Below are 19,978 nucleotides of genomic sequence, written 5' to 3'. Positions count from 1 at the left end.
ATCATTTAATGTTCATAAAAGTATTTGACATTGCTATGGAAAAAATAACACCAAAAATAACACCAAACCAGTGTACAGACTAATGTAACTTAGACTGTTCAAATATTGTTGATGCTATTTGTACTTGTTGAACTATAACCTTTTCACATATGTCATAGACATCAATGGAATCATTTGGATTCACCCCTGCTCTTGATTTGTTCTAACTACCACCAAACCTCAAAAACTAGGACACTTGTAATTGTCTTTCATGTCAAATGTGGAATGCATACTTGACTAAAGTACATTTAGAAGATATAGGAAGGTCAACCCTTGAGGGGGGTAACTGAGATCAAACCAAGTTCTAAGTATTTAATACTGCCAGGTGGTTAATATCTGTCATTTTTCCATCCTTATGTTATGTCATATGCAAATGAGCACCTTGACCCGGACTATACTATAAATATGTCTTCACATTCACTATTTCATTCATGCAAATAGCACAAGCAAGGTCAAGATGACTGTGGATGAAAGTCATACGCTCAGGTAATATTTATATATACATTTTCATACTTAGCAAAATACAGATTTTTTTAAGCCAAATTGCATTTTTATAAGAATGGTTAGCATGTAAATCACTATCTTACTTAACTTTGAGTAGGGATTCATGTTTTTACATCACCACAGTGCATTTTTAACATTTGCTTTTCCATAGGAGATCCTGGGACGTGTGTAGAGAGGTCCCTGTCATCAAAATTGAACAGAAATCCACAAAACTTGTGAAACTTTTGCAATGGATAACCTTGTTTATTGTTGGCCTTCTTGTATTTGCTCTTGCCATATTTAGTAAGGTAATAGTTGAGGAAGGGTGATTTTTATTTTTTTTTCAAAATTTGTTCAAAATTTGCCATTACATTGTTATACTTTTCACATTGATGTACCATTTAAGAATTTCTAATTATTAAGGATTTCTAACAAAGAAGTAAAACTAGCTAATATTTTGGGCTAAACTCTTCTAAGTAAAAAGATTCAAGACTCAAATCATACTATTTTTCTATTCATTTAAAAGACTACACATGTTTCCAAGTCCAGAAACATGTTAACCTAATAACTATTGTCTATAAATTACTTAGAAAACCTTTATAACTCCTATTATCTCTGTTATTTTAAATAAGTCATTAAGGTAACTAAATACTAGATATACACTTACCAAAATGTGTTTTGCAGGGATCCTTTCTGCTCCTGATAACACTGTCAAGTAACACCACCTACACAGTCCCAGCTGACCAAAAGCCATGCGCTCTCCTCAGTGTCAGTGTTGCATTGATTGGTCCCAGTGTCCTGCTCCTCATCAAATGCCTGTGGAAGATAATATTCAAAGACTCCCAGAAACCCATGAGGAAGACTGTGGTGTGGGTAAGAATCAGTTGTTCTAAAAACAGATTATTTTGTTCCCTAAGGTGATGTAGATGTTCCTGGGACTAACTTGTTTTGCCCAGGTCAGTAGTAGGAGTGTAGACATTGATGTAGTTTAGTACTATTTGAAAGTTAACCTAAAACATTCCCTGCAGATGTCTTACAGTCATCTAAACAGGAAGTACAGTAACAGATGGCCCCTTTGGATTATGTTAGAGGTTGCAGGGGAATGATGATGTGTTCATGCTTTTCTTCCTTTTAGAAGTTCAAAGGCTAGTATGCTGGATTTTTATCCTTATCTTAATATTGTTCTTACCTTTAGGGTCAGTTGGAAACATACTGGGGCGCGACATTGGGTCAAAACTGGAGATGTTTGCCCGAATTTCTATTTTGCTTTGGGGATGTTTTCTTATCAGCTTGGAAGTGCAGTTAAAGGTCATTATCAAAACCTGTTACATATATGTGATCACAAATAACCTATTTGAAATTATTTTAAAACAGTCCTATATGAACCTAACCATCACGCCTTACAATAACAACTTTTCAGATTTCAAATACCCAGTGAAATCATTATTATTATATTATACATAAAAACAGGCTGAACACTTATCATGCAAATTGCTGTCTGAAAATTATTGCTGCAGGAAATAGACAGTTGAAGTTAATAATACATTTAGAACAAACCAGACAGGAAGAGGAAGACATATGGAGAATAATTCAGAAATTAACTGCAAACCTTAGCAAAGGTGAATAATATATTATTTTATTTATTTAATATCAGGATATTTTTTTCTCATAGCATCATTTCGGATACAGTCTGTAATTCACATATTATCATACATCTCTGAGATATGATCTGACTGGGGATCTGACAGTCAATTGCATTGTGTTGTATAACCAATCGAATCTTGGATAATAAGATTCAGAAATGTCTGTGGAAATTAGTGCATTTTTCCCTATCAACTTGTAGTGGCACTTTACGTGCTACACTTTTCTGCACATACAGTATCAGTCAAAAGTTTAGATTAACACATTCACTTGAATGTTAATATCCTTGTTTTGAAAGAAACATCTGGTTGCTACAGTTATGGATTTTTTTGTTGATAGTCAGAATTTTGTAGTAGGTTTTACAACCCCGCTTCCACAAAAGTTGGGACGCTGTGTAAAATGTAAAGATAAACAGATTGCAGTGATATGCAAATCATTTAAACCCTAAATTCAAAATTGACATGTATTTGCACATCATTGCATTCTGTTTTCATTTCCATTTACGCAGCGTCCCAACCTTTTTGGAAACGGGGTTGTATGAGAGATTAGTGTTTTTCTTTTAGATGAGACCTCAAGTCCCTAGGAATGATACAGTAGGTTATGTTTTCACATTCTGAAAATTGTTAGATGTCTGTTAATGAATTCAGTTACAGAGTATGTTTTTCTGATCAAACAAAGGGAGTCAAAAATCCAAACTAGTTAGTTAAGTTCAACAACATGATAAAGTAGCTGCCTTTAGACACAAATGAGAGAAAACAAAACATTTTACTCAGCAGTCGCGTAACTATCTAGTAATTAATAACTATTTAGAAGTTATTAATTGGTATCAGTATGTATGTGGCAAAAATGTAATGACATGACATGTAATGTTTACTGACTTATCTTGTAAGTTTCACAAATATTCAACACTCTGTGAGACACTTTATTTAACATTTTGTGAGACTCCACCCACAGAGTGCTCTATTTAAACTTTGTATGCATAAATCAAATGTTATGCTCTACCATACAGTAGACTGTAATTAGAATAAGAGTGTTAGATTTGATTTATGCATCCTCAGGGTTCAAATACAGAATCTACGGAATGCCTTTTGAAGTACAAATGTGTATGTTGCAACTATGATAACTTGGGTGGGGGGGGGGATTATGAACAATAATCTTTCTTATTTTTGCAACTCTTACTTAGAATAAAAATTGTGTTACAGAGTGCTTTCCAACAAAAACATGAAAACAACAACATTTTGAATAAATGTCATGGGAATGTCATTTCCTGTGATGTTATGTAGACAAATAAATGTCCCTTGTTTCCAGAATTTTGTGATTTAATTAATTCATAAATTGTTCATGATGCGGAGAAGCGCTTTTTTGTTGGAATATTGCATTCAAAATATTAACCCTTCAGGCGAACATAAACCAACATAAATATGTAACCCCAAATAAAAATATCCTCATCAAACATAATATTATCACATTGGTTAAACATAAATGAACCACATATCTCTGACACATTAACATTTTAGAAGACTGGTATGTTTGAGTTCAAACATTTCAAAATGTACCTGCCAAACTAGCTTTCCTTGTACCACTTGAACAATTATAAACAGAAGAAATTCCAATAATTTCTGATTTGCAGTGATACCAAGACTTTAGAAGTATTTCAGACATTTCTAAATGTACCTGTCAAACTCACTTTCTTCCAGTTCACCTATTCTACCTGCTGCTCACAATTTGGAAAATTTGGTCCGCCCCAAAATTAGACATATTCAGTGAAATGTTGTCAAATACCTTGCCTGCAGCTGCATATTACTTAAAGACGCAGTCTGGGACTACGGGGAAATAATAAACAGTTTTTGTAAACCTCCAATTTTTGTCTGGATTTGTGATGTTTTTTTTGCAAATGTATCACAATCATACTGTAGCTCTCCATGTTTGTAAGCAAGTGGTTTTACACCAGCCCTGTCAGGTTTAACATTCCAGAAGTTTGTCCTTTATTTCACTGTTTTCTAGGTGCTGTCTGTTGAATTCCTGGTGGCATTCGGGACAGCTGTTCTCACCATCGTTGCCATGCCGTTCTTCGACATCGTGACAAACGCGATGATTCTGAATAGCGTCTGCATCCTGTCCTCGATCTTCCAGGTGGTCGCTCAGTGTCTCGCGAGGCAGACGAGCCGATTCATAGTGCCCCCGATCATCTCAATAGTCTTCATTCTTTCAGGATACATGGTCTTCATCATCAGTTACCTGCTATCAAGAGAAGATAGAGAGATGAAGATCATGATTGGACTTGCTATAGTGGGAACCATCTTTGTCTCACTGAACTGGTGGGAGAACTACAGCACCCTCTTCAGAAACCCCTTCCTAAACAGTATATCTGAAGACATAGCGAGATCCAGGAATCTGGTGGGCATCCTGTCCAGCGTGGTTCGGATCCTGGTTACTGCTGCCGTGGTGGGGGCGTATGTCCCTCTGTCTGGTAGAGATTGGTCATCGGTGACATCAGTTCCAGACAACGTGAGGAGGGTGATCTGGATCTTGGTGGGGATCCAGATAGTGTCCTCTGCTCTGTGCCACTGGTTCGTTGTGGTGGCCTGTAAAATGCACGCTATACGGCGGAGTTTCCTTCTACCTGTTTACCTGGCCTCCTTAGGGGTTGTGGCAGCTTTCATAGCTCCTGTCATTATCTTCTACCAGAATTTGAGTAAAACCAATGGTGCTAATTACACAATGACAGAGTACTGCTATGACATCACAAATGGCATGGGTCTAAATCACAATGCCAGCTTGCCTGAAAGACTGGTCAGTGACATCACTCACACCCTCTGTCCTGAGGACATTAATGACCGAACAGAAATAGGCTTCTTAGTTGGCTCTTCACTCTGCTGGTGGTTGGGTTGGGTGCTCTGCACTGTCTACATCTGGGGCCTCCAGCTGCAGCGAATCGAGAGGACCCAGGACCTGTTTGTGAGAAGGATGTACGAAGGGGCCTTTCTGGAACAGTCCATATTGCTCAACACGCATTTTAAGATTCGGATGAAGAAAAAAGTGTAAGGTTTTTGTAGATTATTCGGAGGGCATGAGGGTTGTGTCTGTCTGTGTGACAGACCAAAATGTTGACCAAAATGTACATTTAAAAGACATTTTTGTGATAAAATTGAATAGGGCATGCATGGAACATTGAAATATACACAACATTCATATATGCTTATTTTGAACAAAAAACAGGCACACAAATACAAAGCAGAAATGTCAAATTAAATAACTACAATAGAAATTCCCCTTTAACTGCTGTTTATCACTAAGCATGATTTTAACATTTACTTCCTCCAGCCACAGGCCAGATGACCCAGTCACAGTGTTTCTGTGTGCAACAATGTGGCATGAAAGTCATGATGAAATGATGAAAATGATCATCTCAATGTTCAGGTACAGTCCAATTATTTTACATAATTGAGATTAGCAGATTAACAGTTGGAATAAAATACAGAGCTAGAGTAAAGATACATTTATTCACTCATGTTTTGTTTCTTTCTTTCTTTACCAGGCTGGACAAATACAGGCCAAAGAATAACCCCAACAATGATGTTAGCTTTGAGTCCCACATTTACTTTGACGATGCTTTTAAAGACTTGAAAGGCAGCAAAGAACGACACATTAACCAATATGCAGAGGACCTGGTGGAGGTTGTCCAACAGGTTTACAGGTAAACAATTAACAAATTGTGAAGCAAGATAAGTGTAGTTTTATGTGATGTGGCCTGTGAAAAATTTTTCTATGTATTTTAGTTTGTCAATAAAATACTTATTAAGTCCCAACTCATTAAACTCAGTGTGTACTGCAGAAATAAAAGTATAGTTGATAAAGATGTTTGTCAATTTTCCCTATTTTATCCTTTCAACCTCAGAATCTTCAGTGATGACTGTTCAGGCATATTCAGAGAGCACCCATTTCAAACAAGTCAGAGGATCATTCGTACCCCTTACGGAGGTCGACTGGAGTATACCCTCCCTCATGGAAACCAGCTGATGGTGCACTTTAAGGACAAACTACTGATCCGCAACAAGAAGAGATGGTCTCAGGTGAGACAAGGCTGTCAATATACTGTTTAACTTCTGACTGTTAGAGGTCTGACTGGGTACATCTTGAATAGAACATTTACAAAGCTATGAATTACAGTAATATAATCCATGTCCTAATTACATGTAGCGCAAATGTACATGAATGACCTGTAAACATATTTAATTTGACAGACAAAATTAAAATCCTAATAACCATAAAATAACGACTTAATTTCCCTGATAGGTAAATATACAATATTCATTTTAGTTTTTATTTAGGTTTTAAAGGTCATAAAGCAATTGAGGAAAAAAATATTACTTTATATACCAACTGAATACTTGTTTTTGCAGTCTAATATCAACTCAATATAAGTTCTGAAATGTCTAGTTGTGTAATTATGTTTAACGGGAGGTTTTCAAAATACATTTGTAATACAGTGGGGAGAACAAGTATTTGATACACTGCCGATTTTGCAGGTTTTCCCACTTACAAAGCATGTAGAATTACAAAGCATGTAGAATTATTATTATAGCTAAACTTCAACTGCGAGTGACGGAATCTAAAACAAAAATCCAGAAAATCACATTGAATGATTTTTAAGTATACATTTGCATTTTTATTGCATGACATAATTATTTGATACATCAGAAAAGCAGAACTTAATATTTGGTACAGAAACCTTTGTTTGCAATTACAGAGATCATACGTTTCTTGTAGTTTCCTGGAGTTCTTGACCAAGATTGCACACACTGTAGCAGGGATTTTAGCCCACTCCTCCATCCAGGTTTCAGGGCTGTCGCTGGGCAATACGGACTTTCAGCTCCCTCCAAAGATTTTCTATTGGGTTCAGGTCTGGAGACTGGCTAAGGGACCAAGGGAGATTGACCGTCATCTTGAACTTCTTCCATTTTCTAATAATTGCGCCATAAGTTGTTGCCTTCTCACCAAGCTGCTTGGCTATTGTCCTGTAGCCCATCCCAGCCTTGTGCAGGTCTACAATTTTTATCCCTGATGTCCTTACACAGCTCTCTGGCCTTGGCCATTGTGGAGAGGTTGGAGTCTGTTTGATTGAGTGTGTGGACCGGTGTCTTTTATACAGGCAACGAGTTCAAACAGGTGCAGTTAATACAGGTAATGAGTGGAGAACAGGAGGGCTTCTTAAAGTAAAACTAACAGGTCTGTGTGAGCCGGAATTCTTACTGGTTGGTAGGTGTACTTATGTCATGCAATAAAATGCAAATTAATTATTTAAAAATCATACATTGTGGTTTTCTGGATTTTTGTTTTAGATTCCATCTCTCACAGTTGAAGTGTACCTATGATAAAAATTACAGACTTCTACATGCTTTGTAAGTAGGAAAACCTGCAAAATTGGCAGTGTATCAAATACTTGTTCTCCCAACTGTATTTTATGAATACTGGTTTGAGTATCTTTGCTGTCCACTCCATCAAATACACTATAATTAACCCCCTAGAAATATATATGTCAACCAATTTTATGCAACATTCTGTATGTTTTTTTGCCGGGGTGGGGGTGGGTTATAGTACAACATGCCAAAAGGAGGGCGTTGGACCTCACAGGCACAGCAAGCCTCCCATACCAGGACCTGACATTATAGAGGGCATTGGATCTCACTGGCACGGCAAGCCTGCTATACCAGGACCTGACCATAGACTGTATAAATAATGGACGACGCCCTTTCGCTCTTTTCCATTGGTGAAAAATGAAGCCACCAGTGTCCTGATACGGCGCTGACATCTTGGACTTGCGTCTGCGCAGATAGCGATCTTGGGACCAGTTCTGCGCAGTTGCGAGAAGGAAGTAAAGCCGTAAAGCCGTGAAATCAACGGCTCCACCCCTGTGCCCCGCCCTCACTCTCCCTCGCAGAATGCGCATACCGTAATCAATCGCAAGTCCAAGTACAGTACAACCTTTGCTTGTTAAACCTAGACGATATGTTATAGCCTAACTTACATCATGTTTAACCTTAATTTAGAATAGGCCTAATACAAAAATAATTGGTAACTTCTAGCTAACGATCACCTGCTAGCTATTAACATGGCTATTAACGAGGCTTGTTGTCTTTTAGCTAACGTTAGCTAGCCCATTACATTTATTTACTAATTAAATAGCTTATAAATTTAACTTACCGAAAAAAATTCAAAGATCGATTGGAAATGCCAGATCGGTTAGCACAATGTACTGCAGAAGAACCCATTATGTCCGTGTGAAATTATATCAATTATAGAAATTTAGAGATTAAATGTAAAGTTCCAATCTCCTCAGTCCTCCGAAGATTCAGTGGCTCCTCGGCTCAGATAGCTGTCAATCACAGCTGTGAATCACGACGTCACACCACCGTTTTTAGAGCATTAAATAACTAACTAAAAACAAACTTATTTTAAAAAGAAACTCTTGAATTTACATTAGCGTGATACAAACTACAGTAAATGACAGAAACCAGCTTCGGAAAAAATATATTTGAAGGGTAATTTAATTGTTTAGTTGGTCTCGCGTCCCATTGAATAACATGGGGAGGGCGGGGTTTATGACCTATACTGGGACCACTCACTAGGGGGCGATCGAGACGTTTTGGCTTCACTTTTCAGGGCTTGTGCGGCACGCTTGCCAAAAACGTACAGAATGTACCAGGGCACAACATATAGGGCTATGAAACTCTATTGCAAATTTTAATACACCAATGTTACAGTTTCAAAATCAGAGCTTTTAACCAGTTGTTGGACAAAATGTTTAAGACATGAATCCAGGTATTTTATGAATTAAATATAGGGGCTTGAGTGGTCCAAGGTCCCTCATTGCAGTTCAGCAGGACCACTTCCTCTGGGGTTGTCATTCTGGTCCCTTGACCCTAACCCTACTGTGACCACATGACCAGAAGAGCTGCTACTTGCCTTAAGAGTCCCCGACTAGACCTGAAGATGAATGACGAAGTTGTATTAGACATGAAAAAGGATATTTATTTAATTCACTCACTGTTTTGTGCAGATTATGTACTTGTACTACATTCTTGGCTGGCGACTCAACAGGAAGTATTTCAAGAAGTTTGTGGAGGGTGACGATGAGAGTGAATTGATGGAAAAGATTGAGGTAAACCTCTCAAACAATATTTTATTTCTGTAATTGGATGAATTGCTGTCATAATATTTTTTATTAATTAATGGGACAGAAAACATTTATTTTCTTCTTTCGGCTCTATAGACAGACTGAAATGTCTTAGGTGAAATGGTAAAACCAATCCATACAGAAATTCTATCTACCAAAACAAAATGGTTTGATTTCAAATTCCTTTTCAGGAGTATATTGAAGAACAAATATGTCCGTCATTTCTGCAGATGAGCACGCTTGACCCACATTCCAATCCCATTCAATTCAACCACACCATCCACCATTATCAACCCCCCGTTTGAAACAATTTCCTGTGGCCATGACTGTCCCGATACATACGGAGCACACTGTATATAATGTAGACAATTGGACTTTTGTGTTCTGTTAGAAAGAGAAGGCCAACACCTACCTCCTGGCGCTGGATGGGGACACAGACTTCCAGCCTTCTGCTGTAATGCTCCTGGTAGACCGACTGAAACGCTACCCAGATGTAGGTGCGGCATGTGGAAGGATCCATCCAACAGGCGCAGGTGCGTGAAGCTCTGGTGTAACTTTTGTCTTTACAACAAGACGTCAGTCGTCATTGTAAGGGAGGTGTGCTGATGAAACAGTTTTGTACACGTCTGCTCTTTCTCTTGCACAAGCGTTTGCACAATTACAGTCTGATCCAATTCCTAGAAAATTCTGTTGTGGATTTTAGGTTGATGCTACATTTGGGATGTTCTCAAAACTACCACCCTGAACGGATCTGTTATAGAATGTGTTTCCATCCACAAGTACCTTGGCAATCAGAAATGATGTTGTCCAGTTGTCCTCACTGGATTTGAACCTAGGTCTCCCAGATGAAAGGCTGTGTCTTTAACCACTACTCCACAGAATATTTCGCTTTCACCATTAAGTATTGTGTTAAACTGACTAATGTTTACCTCCACCACAAATAGCATCTATGAGCTGTATGGCTTTTTGCCATTGGCCATTTTAACAGCTTATTAGCCAGTAACAGGCGTACTAGTATCTACTAACTTACTACTTGGAATAGTCATAAGAATTGAGCAATTGCTAACGAGACTGCAGATTAACTTTACAATGCCAAAGCTATTTCATTTCATGGCACAAAAATGTTATTTTTTAATTCATTCATGAATGACATTGATACAATAACTATCAATATATAGCTCCAGAAAAAATTAAGAGTTCACTGCACATTTTGGTTTCTTTTTCAAAAAAGTCGAAAAAGGAAGGTTGTGTGTGACAAACAGAAGAGTTAACATTTAGAGACCACTGCAAATTGAACGATTTTGTTCCTCACTCAAAACTTTCCTTTTCAACTTTTTTGGAAAGGAAAGAAAAAGGTGCAGTGCTCTCTTAATTTTTTACGGAGCTGTAGGTGACAATAACTGACTTTCTCATCAAGTGAAAATTGTGGAAACCCCTACTCTTTTACTGCCCAATTGATTGTGATCTAGCCTATATTACCCCAAAAAGCATGCACAGATGCGTACTTCGAAAATCACCCCGAAATAGCTGCAATATAACCATAAAGATTGGTATTTTAGGCTTACTATAACGTAGCCAGCAAAGTTTTTGTCAATCCTGACTCAAAAAGCATGCACAGATGCGTACTAAAATGCACCAACATTAGTAAACAGTTTTATGTTAGGCTTACTATAACGTAGCTACTGAAGGTTGTAGCCAGCAATGTTTTTGTCTATGCCAAACAAATCCTAACACAGAATTTATTTTGACTGTGTTGAGGCTCATACGTGGGACCTCTGGGTTTGTAGACTGTGTCTCTAACCACTTTGCTATTTAACAAAGGGTAGTCAGCCAGTCACTCACTCACTGACATTCGGTCTTCTTGGCCGGCTCCTCTCACAAGGTTCAGCAAACATTGTTAAGTTAAAGGTTAAAATTGGTTTCTTTCACAGAAACAAATCAAAAAGAGTTAGGTCCAATTGTTCCATGCTACCCCTCTAACTCAGTGGTTTTCAAACGTTTACACCGCGTACCATATTTGGTCCTCTATGTACCACCATGACTGATGTTAAAATACAGTAGCGTAGGCCCACCCTATTCAGCTACGCACAGTTCACACACATTTATTGTTGACTGTTGATAACTACGCTCTACAAAAGGGGAGCTCTAGTATTGCCACTAAAACTCTTCTACACAACTCTCATACAACGCAAGGGGCAGCCACACACACACAGCAAGTGAGAACAATGACAATAACAACTGTATTTTTAGGCTAAATACAAATAATGTAAAAAGTTGACCAGCATGTTGGTGACTACTGACAAATTACATAAGCCTGCCTCCGCGAACACAGTCTGGCAATGTCTGGGTTAATCGAGGTCAGCTTCAGTCTCAGGTTTGGCTCATTGTCCACCCTGCTTCTGTCTTTTGTTTTTATGACGGCAAGTTAAGAGAAGCCTTTCTTGCACAGATATGTGGTCGCAAAAGGAAGGAGAAAGCATAGAGTATTCACTTTGTTGCTGTATCCAAAAGTCCAACATGACGACTGACCTCTGAAAGCAGACTTCAATGTTCTGTTGAAAGACATTCTAGTGAACTCTCCTGCTCACCGACAGTGAAGTTGGACATTTCAGCGGTTTCTATGCTGAAAGGGTTTTTCACCCAGTTGTTCGTTTCAGATGTCACTGGAAAAATGTGTGGAATTTTTGTGTCTGAGCAAGACGAGGTCCGCAGCGATGTTGTCCCTGACTCCACGATCAAGGGTCAGGTTGTTGTCAGACAGAAAACTCTCCAAAGCGGGGAAAGCTGAAACATCACCTGCCTTGACTTTTAATTCGAACAACTCTTTTTTTCAGCATTGCGTTGATATTGTCCTGCAAATCAAAAACATTGATGTAGTCCCAAATTCAGTTTGTTTAGACAAGAGAAAATGTCTGACAAGTATGCTAGTTGACTGAGCCACACAGTATGTTCTAAAACATCTGATAATCAATCAAACAATTAAATGTATTTTTTGAAAGCCCTTTTTACATCAGCAATTGACACAAAGCGCTTTTGATGAGGGGCAACTTTTGTTCTGTAAGAACATTTAGACCTCTCTGTGCAATTCGAAAAGCCTCAAAAGCACCTTCCCTCTTGATAGCCACCTTACTTCCATATGAAGCAAGAGTTGGACATGCTCGCTGCCCACCTCATCACACAGCACATGGAATAGATGAGAATGCATTGGTCTGAGTGAAGTTCACAGTTTTCACAGCCGAGTCCAGCACAGACTTCAACTCTTCGGGTATCTTCTTCACCACCAGGTCCTTGCATTGGGCGCCGCAGTGAGTCCAACGCATCTCCAGACACTGCGCACTGCGGCCTGGGCTCTTCCTCTGTCTCGCTCCAGCTGAATCCACATTTGATGAAACTCAAGTCATATTTCCTCACTGTTTTGCACCGTTTGCTGGCTACAGTAGCAGGCGCTGTGGAGACTTTGCTGGCACTGCTGAAGAAGCCCTTGGGCTCAGTTCACTGTCATCCACTTCTGTTTCAACAGGGCTGCTCAAAAAAGTATCCTCCTGATCCACACTTCTCTTCCTAACAGTTCCCGCTTGGAGGCACGATTGCAGTGTTTCTGAACCGTTCATCATTTTAGCTACCTCTGCTTACTATTTTGCCATCACAGCTTAGCTTGTAACAGGTAGTAAGCTACTCGTAACCAGGGCCCAAAATGAACTACTGCAAAGCGCCAAATGCGTGTCAAATGTTTGTGCCAGCACAGTGTAGACACACACGCACCATATGTTCCTTACACAGTGCTAAACAGGTCTGCGAAGCTGTAGGAGCACCAGCCACAGACTTGAGCGCTCCTAGTTTTGCAGGATTGTTGAGACACACGTAAAAACACACGGTGCATGTATGTAGGCCTACTGTGTATTTCAGAGACTCCACCGCGTACCACTAAAGGGAGCACCGTGGACAACCAGTGGTATGTGTACCATAATTCGAGAACCAGTGCCCTAACTTGAATCTAGGACTGATTCCCTGGGTGTGCAATATCGTGGTTTAGCAATATGATAGGAAGCAGAACAGTTTGGCAGCATGTGTATGGGAGGACACATCCTCATAATACTTTACCGAGCTCGCTGTGAGTTGCTGCACAAAAGACGACCATAACCACAAATTGGGCATCAATAAATTGTTAGTAAAGGTTAAAGTTTTAACAATCTAACAATGGGGGCTTTTCCAGAAGTCAGATAATTCTGTTTTTCTGCCCAGGTCCTATGGTTTGGTACCAGAAGTTTGAGTATGCTGTGGGCCACTGGCTTCAGAAGACAGCAGAGCATGTGTTTGGTTGTGTGCTCTGCAGCCCCGGATGCTTCAGTCTGTTCAGAGGTGCAGCCCTCATGGACGACAACGTGATGAAGAGATACACTACTAAAGCCACAGAGGCTGCCCACTATATACAATACGATCAAGGTAAATGATTATTCATAGTCTAGACTAACACAGCCAGCAGTACTCTATTCTCTACAGTAGATTAAAACCCTCTCTGGTCGGTCACAGGTGAAGACCGCTGGCTCTGTACTCTCCTTCTGCAGCAGGGCTGGAGGGTGGAGTACAACGCTGCATCAGATGCCTACACCAATGCCCCTCAGGACTTCAAGGAGTTCTACAACCAGAGACGGCGCTGGGGTCCCTCCACCATGGCCAACACCATCGATCTTTTGGGGTCAGGGTCTCTGACCTCCAAGAGGAACCGTTCCATCTCCCAACCCTTTATTCTCTACCAGATTATCAGCATGGCCGCCGCCATCCTAGGTCCCGCCACCATCTGCATAATGATCGCAGGTTGGCACCTGAGTTTGTTGACTTTAAACAGGAAAAAAGCAGGGAAGATGATAATCATTCACAATAACTCTCCCTCCTTTTCTTTCGCAGGTTGCTTGACGTTAATCCTAAAAATACATCCCAACTTAGCTTTGTTCCTTGCCGTGGTTCCTCCTGTCATATATCTGATTCTATGCTTCAAGCTGAAGTCAGACACACAGATCACCATTGCAGCCCTCTTGAGTGTCTTGTATGCTTTACTAATGATAGCAACTGCTCTTTCCATCATAGGTAAATTATGACTCTACCCAATGCCTTTTTCTGCAATAAAAATAATTTCTAATACTAACCTCAAAGTTCGAGACTAATGGCACAGTCAACTTAATGGGCGCTATCAAACAAGGATTTTCATTTAAAATGATGGGAATATTATTTGTTTATTTCAGGAACTATGGTCAAGGAGCAGACCATTTGGACCCCCAGCGGCCTGTTTATCATCGCTATGGTTCTGATGAACCTCATCACAGCAGGACTCCACCCTAAAGAGTTCCATCTGGTCATCTACGGCCTCCTCTACTTCATCTGTATCCCCAGTGGCTACCTCCTGCTGACCATCTACTCCATGGTCAACATGAACAATGTGTCCTGGGGCACCAGGGAGACAGGTGGCCCAGCTGCTCCTAAACCACCAACCCAGACCATCACACAGCGCATCCTACAGGCCAAGTGCTGCAAATGTCCCTGTTGGGACTGTGGTAAACTGGCAGACCAGAATGGCCAGGTGACAGAAACAGTGATAATGGATGAAAAGTCTCAAGACTACCCTGATCTGACCAGTCAGGAACATCACAGGTAATTACATTATCTTTTAAGTGTAATCATTCTCATCGCTTGCGTCTCTTGTATTAACACTGAACATTTGATTCCTTTCCATCTAGGAATGTGGAATTTCATTTATTTCAGAAAATTGAACAAAGTGAGTCAATTAAATTGTTACATTGTGTGAAAATTAAACATTATCTTATAAAGATATAACAAGCACTCAGATCGTAAATACACACAAAAAACACATGTATACTGTAAAAAATTTACTTTTTTGTGTGGTTATCTGATCTAGTTACAGATTAATGACTAAAATGTTTGAATGTACTTGGAACATCTTGTAAACTATGCAGGCTACCCTCTTCTCTGTATCTTCAGACTGGGTAACACATCTACAGAATAAGTTCCATGACTTCCATCTGAATGAAGAATGTCTTGCGACGGTAGAGTTCTTCCAACATAATATGCTACTCCTGAACTAATACAATACATATTAGAAATACATGAATAAGATATGTAGTAGGGATACATTTATATAATATTGCCCAACACCTCCACACTGGTAAGCAGTTACAGTTGTGCTCATGAGTTTGCATACCCTGTGAAATCTTGGCATTGATTTTGAAAATATGACTGATATACCTTTTATTGTCTTCTATCTGTTTATTTAAGGATAGTGATCATATGAAGCCATTTATTATCACTTTGTTGTTTGGCTCCTTTTTAAATCATAATGATAACAGAAATCACCCAAGTGGCCCTGATCAAAAGTTGACATACCTTTGAATGTTTGGCCTGGTTAAAGATACACAAGGTGACACACACAGGTGAAAATGGAAATTAAAGGTGAATTTATCACACCTGTGGCTTTTTAAATTTTAATTAGTGACTGTGTATAAATATTCAATTAGTTTGTTAGTTTTCAAGTGGATGCACTGAGCAGGCTAGATACTGAGCCATGGGGAGCAGAAAAGAACTGTCAAAAGACCTGGGTAACAAGGTAATGGAACTTTATAAAGATGGAAAAATATATAAAAAGATATCCAAAGCCTTGCAAATGCAAGTCAGTACTGTTCATTCACTTAAGAAGTGGATAATTCAGGGATCTCTTTACACCAAACCAAAGTCATGTAGACTAAGTAAGATTCCAGCCAAAACTGCCAGAAGAATTGTTCTGGATACAAAGAAAATCCCACAGGTAACCTCAGGAGAAACACAGACTGCTCTGGAAAAAGACGGTGTGGTTGTTTCAAGGAGCACAATAAGACGATAATATGACAAACCTAAATGAGCTGCACAACAGTGACCCTAAGCACAAGGCCAAGTTGACCCTCCAGTGGTTACAGCAGAAAAAGGTGAAGGTTCTGGAGTGGCCATCACAGTCTCCTGACCTTAATATCGAGCCACTCTGGGGAGATCTCAAACATGCTGTTCATGCAAGACGACCAAAGACTTTGCCAAGATGAATGGGCATCTATACCATCTGCAGGAATTAGGGGCCTCGTAGACAACTATTACAAAAGACTGCACGCTGTCATTGACGCTAAAGGGGGCAATACACAGTATTAAAAACTAAGGGTATGCAGACTTTTGATCAGGGGTCAGTTCATTTATTTATTTTTTGCCATGTTTTGTTTTATGACTATGCTTTTCTGTTATGGCCTACAGTTGAATGTGAATCCCATAGGTTTTCTTTACAAATGGTACATATATTACCAGTTCGCCAATGGTATGCACATTTTGTAGCACAACTGTATATCCAGAAATACATATTTCTGACTATTTGATAAGTTTCTTAATGTGCTGTAGGAAGAGGAGGACTTTTGGAGGGAGCTCCAGCAGGTCTATTTGGAACCACTGGCTGAATATAAAGAAAAAGAGAAAATAATTGCAAATGAGCTAAAGGAGCTTAGAAATAAGGTACTTTGTATGGTGTTTTCTTATTTCAATATACTTTATATTACAATCAAACAGGTCTTGTACTTAAAATGTTCCTCTGGTAGTAGAGTTGTTGCTGTTGAAACAATGATGTATTAAGAAATAATCTACTGTTTTTGTGTCCTTGCTTGTCATGTCCTATTTAATAGAAACAGACTTTCTCCTCTTCGTACAGGTGACTTTTGTGTATTTCATCTGCAATGCCATGTGGCTGGTGGCGACGTTCACTCTTCAGCTCATTGGAAGCTCAGTCACCATCAAAATCCCAAAGTATGATCTCAATCTTAACCCAACTGGCCAATTTCTATACATCGACCCAATAGGACTGATGTTCCTTATAGGATTCACATCCTTACTGCTGATCCAGTTTATTGGCATGTTCTACCACAGGTGAATATTATTCAGTTTTAATTGGCAGGATTACACAATTCCAACCCAGACTTACCAAACACTCTATTCGTGTATCTTTTATGTATTTTGTATACACCGATCAGCCATGACATTATGACCACTGACAGGTGAAGTGAATAACATTGATAATCTCGTTATCATGGCACCTGTCAGTTGGTGGTATATATTAGGCAGCAAGTGAACAGCAAGCAAACATTGTGTCCTCAAAGTTGAAAAATTGGTACGCGTAAGGATCTGAGTGACTTTGACAAGGGGCAAATTGTGATGGCTAGATGACTGGATCAGAGCACCCCCAAAACTGCAGCCCTTGTGGGGTGTTCCCGGTCTGTAGTGGTCAGTACCTATCAAAAGTGGTCTAAGGAAGGAAAAGCAGTGAACCAGCGTCAGGGTCATGGGAGACCAAGGCTCATTGATGCACGTGGGGAACGAAGGGTGACATGTATGGTCTGATCCAACCGACAAACCTACTGTAGCTCAAATTGCTGAAAAAGTTATTGCTGGTACTGATAGAAAGGTGTCAGAACACACAGTGAATCACAGTTTGTTGCATATGGGGCTGCGTAGCCCCAGACCAGTCAGGGTGCCCATGCTTTCCCCTGTCCACAAGCACCTATAATGGGCACGTGAGCATCAGAACTGGACCACGGAACAATGGAAGAAGGTTGCCTGGTCGGATGAATCACGTTTTCTTTTACATCACGTGGATGGCCAGGTGCGTGTGGGTCGCTTACCTGGAGAACACATGGCACCAGGATGCACTATGGGAAGAAGGCAAGCCAGTGGAGGCAGTGTGATGTTTTGGGCAATGTTCTGCTGAGAAACCTTGGGTCCTGCCATTCAAGTGGATATTACTTTGACACGAACCACCTACCTGAGCATTGTTGCAGACCATGTGCACCCTTTCATGATAACGGTATTCCCTGATGACATTGGCCTCTTCCGCTTATCCGGGGCCGGGTCGCGGGGGCAGCAGCCCCTGATAAGCGGAAGATGATGGATGGATGGATGCATTGGCCTCTTTCTGCAGGATAATGTGCCCTGCCACAAAGCAAAAATGGTTCAGGAATGGTTTGAGGAACACAACGACTTCAAGGTGTTGACTTGGCCTCCAAATTCCCCAGATCTCAATCCAATCGAGCATCTGGGGGATGTGCTGGACAAACAGGCCCAATCCATGGAGGTCCCACCTCACAACTTACACAACTTAAAGGATCTGCTGCTAACGTCTTGGAGCCAGATACCACAGCACACCTCAGAGGTCTAGTGGAGTCCACGCCTCGACGGGTCAGGGCTGTTTTGGTGGCAAAAGGGGGACATACACAAAATTATGCAGGTGGTCATAATGTTATGGCTGATCATTGTATATATAATAGATAATTTAGTTTTGCTTTCTCTATTTAATCTATGAATAAATTATTATTTTGTATCTGTTCCTTTAGAATTTATACTCTAATCCATTTTGTGGCATTTTTGAGTATGAAGTCCAGCACCAGTACAATACCATCAGATGATGACATGCAGGTAAATTAGCATTATCCTTGTCTTGATGAATATTGTAATATTGTAGGCCAACATTGTTGGTATTTGTAACTATGACGTTATTAATGGCGTCTCCACAACTTCTGACACAACTTTACAGATTCCCGACACCCTGGAAACTGAGCTAAACAACTGCATGTACCTTGACAAATCTTTAACGATACAGAATCCTGCAATAATCCAGAGACACAAATCAGAAACTCTAGTGTGAAATCCTATTACTGAGCAGCTTAACTGATTCTGTATTGCAGAAAATGTGTGGTATAGTCTAAATGTTAAATGTATGTTCCTTGCAGCCTTATTATTTTGCTGCCATTTTCTTTTCTTACAAATCATATGCTAAACTGGGATTATTTTTCATTTTAAAAGACTACGATTTGAAAGAACGTTTTGCTATTTCATTTACAACCCTGTTTCCAAAAGTTGGGATGCTGCTTGAATGCTAATAAAAAACAGAATGCAATTAAAGCTGCGTGCAGCGTTTCAGGGGGCCAAGTGGGGCACACAAAGCATCTCACTGCATGCTCTCACAAGAGAAATGTTTTGCTATTTAAAAATGCCCAATGCCGCTAGTAGTCAGGATGTCCAATCGAAGGAGAGGAAATCAAAACAAAACAAAAAGACCTTGAAACCAGAAAAGGAACCAGGCAATCCTAGTTCAGCCGATTAGGAGGGATGAATATTGTTGTCGCTGGCAGGTTTCAATCTCTGGTTTTCTATGTGGCAGACTGTCTTTAATCATTACACTATTTAAACAGCAGAATGCAACTTTTACCTCAGCCATTACATTTTTGCTGAAATAACGTGGACAAAAGAACATTTATTAATGGAACTAAAGAGTAGTCTTGCACAAAGAATATATAGCTAATACAGCCTACTTATAACGAAATCAATGACTCCAATCACTCCATGGCTGGTTCCTTTCGTTGGAAAACAATAACAGTATAAAAGGGTCACGTAATACAATTATTCTCTCTAATACACTGAACAAAATTATAAACGCAACACTTATGTTTTTGCCCCCATTTATCATGAGCTGAACTCAATGATCTAAGACTTTCTCTATGTACACAAAAGGCCTATTAATCTCAAATATTGTTCACAAATCTGTCTAAATCTGTGTTAGTGAGCACT

At 39.7% G+C, this 19,978-nt stretch overlaps 1 protein-coding gene across 2 annotated transcripts; it reads left to right on the top strand.

Moving 5' to 3' along the window:
- Positions 1–492: 492 nt before the first annotated feature.
- LOC109615769 (chitin synthase chs-2-like) lies at positions 493–19,312 on the top strand. Of its 2 annotated transcripts, XM_029119799.2 has the most exons (19): positions 493–525; positions 695–830; positions 1,207–1,395; positions 4,168–5,204; positions 5,488–5,583; positions 5,702–5,860; positions 6,062–6,236; positions 9,224–9,325; positions 9,732–9,873; positions 13,583–13,783; positions 13,871–14,155; positions 14,246–14,425; positions 14,581–14,986; positions 15,073–15,110; positions 15,335–15,399; positions 16,766–16,876; positions 17,070–17,284; positions 18,745–18,826; positions 18,945–19,312. In XM_029119799.2, the coding sequence occupies exons 1-19, from the start codon at positions 497–499 to the stop codon at positions 19,053–19,055; spliced, it is 3,759 nt and encodes a 1,252-aa protein (XP_028975632.2). In that variant the 5' UTR covers positions 493–496; the 3' UTR covers positions 19,056–19,312. The 2 variants fall into 2 exon arrangements, with proteins under 2 accessions (XP_028975632.2, XP_034148233.1); XM_034292342.1 differs by lacking the exon at positions 14,246–14,425.
- Positions 19,313–19,978: the final 666 nt, after the last annotated feature.

This window comes from Esox lucius, chromosome 5 (assembly GCF_011004845.1).
Source record: "Esox lucius isolate fEsoLuc1 chromosome 5, fEsoLuc1.pri, whole genome shotgun sequence".
Lineage (NCBI taxonomy): Eukaryota > Metazoa > Chordata > Actinopteri > Esociformes > Esocidae > Esox > Esox lucius.
Note: the sequence above shows the minus strand (reverse complement) of the source record. Positions and strands in the feature narration are given on the sequence as shown.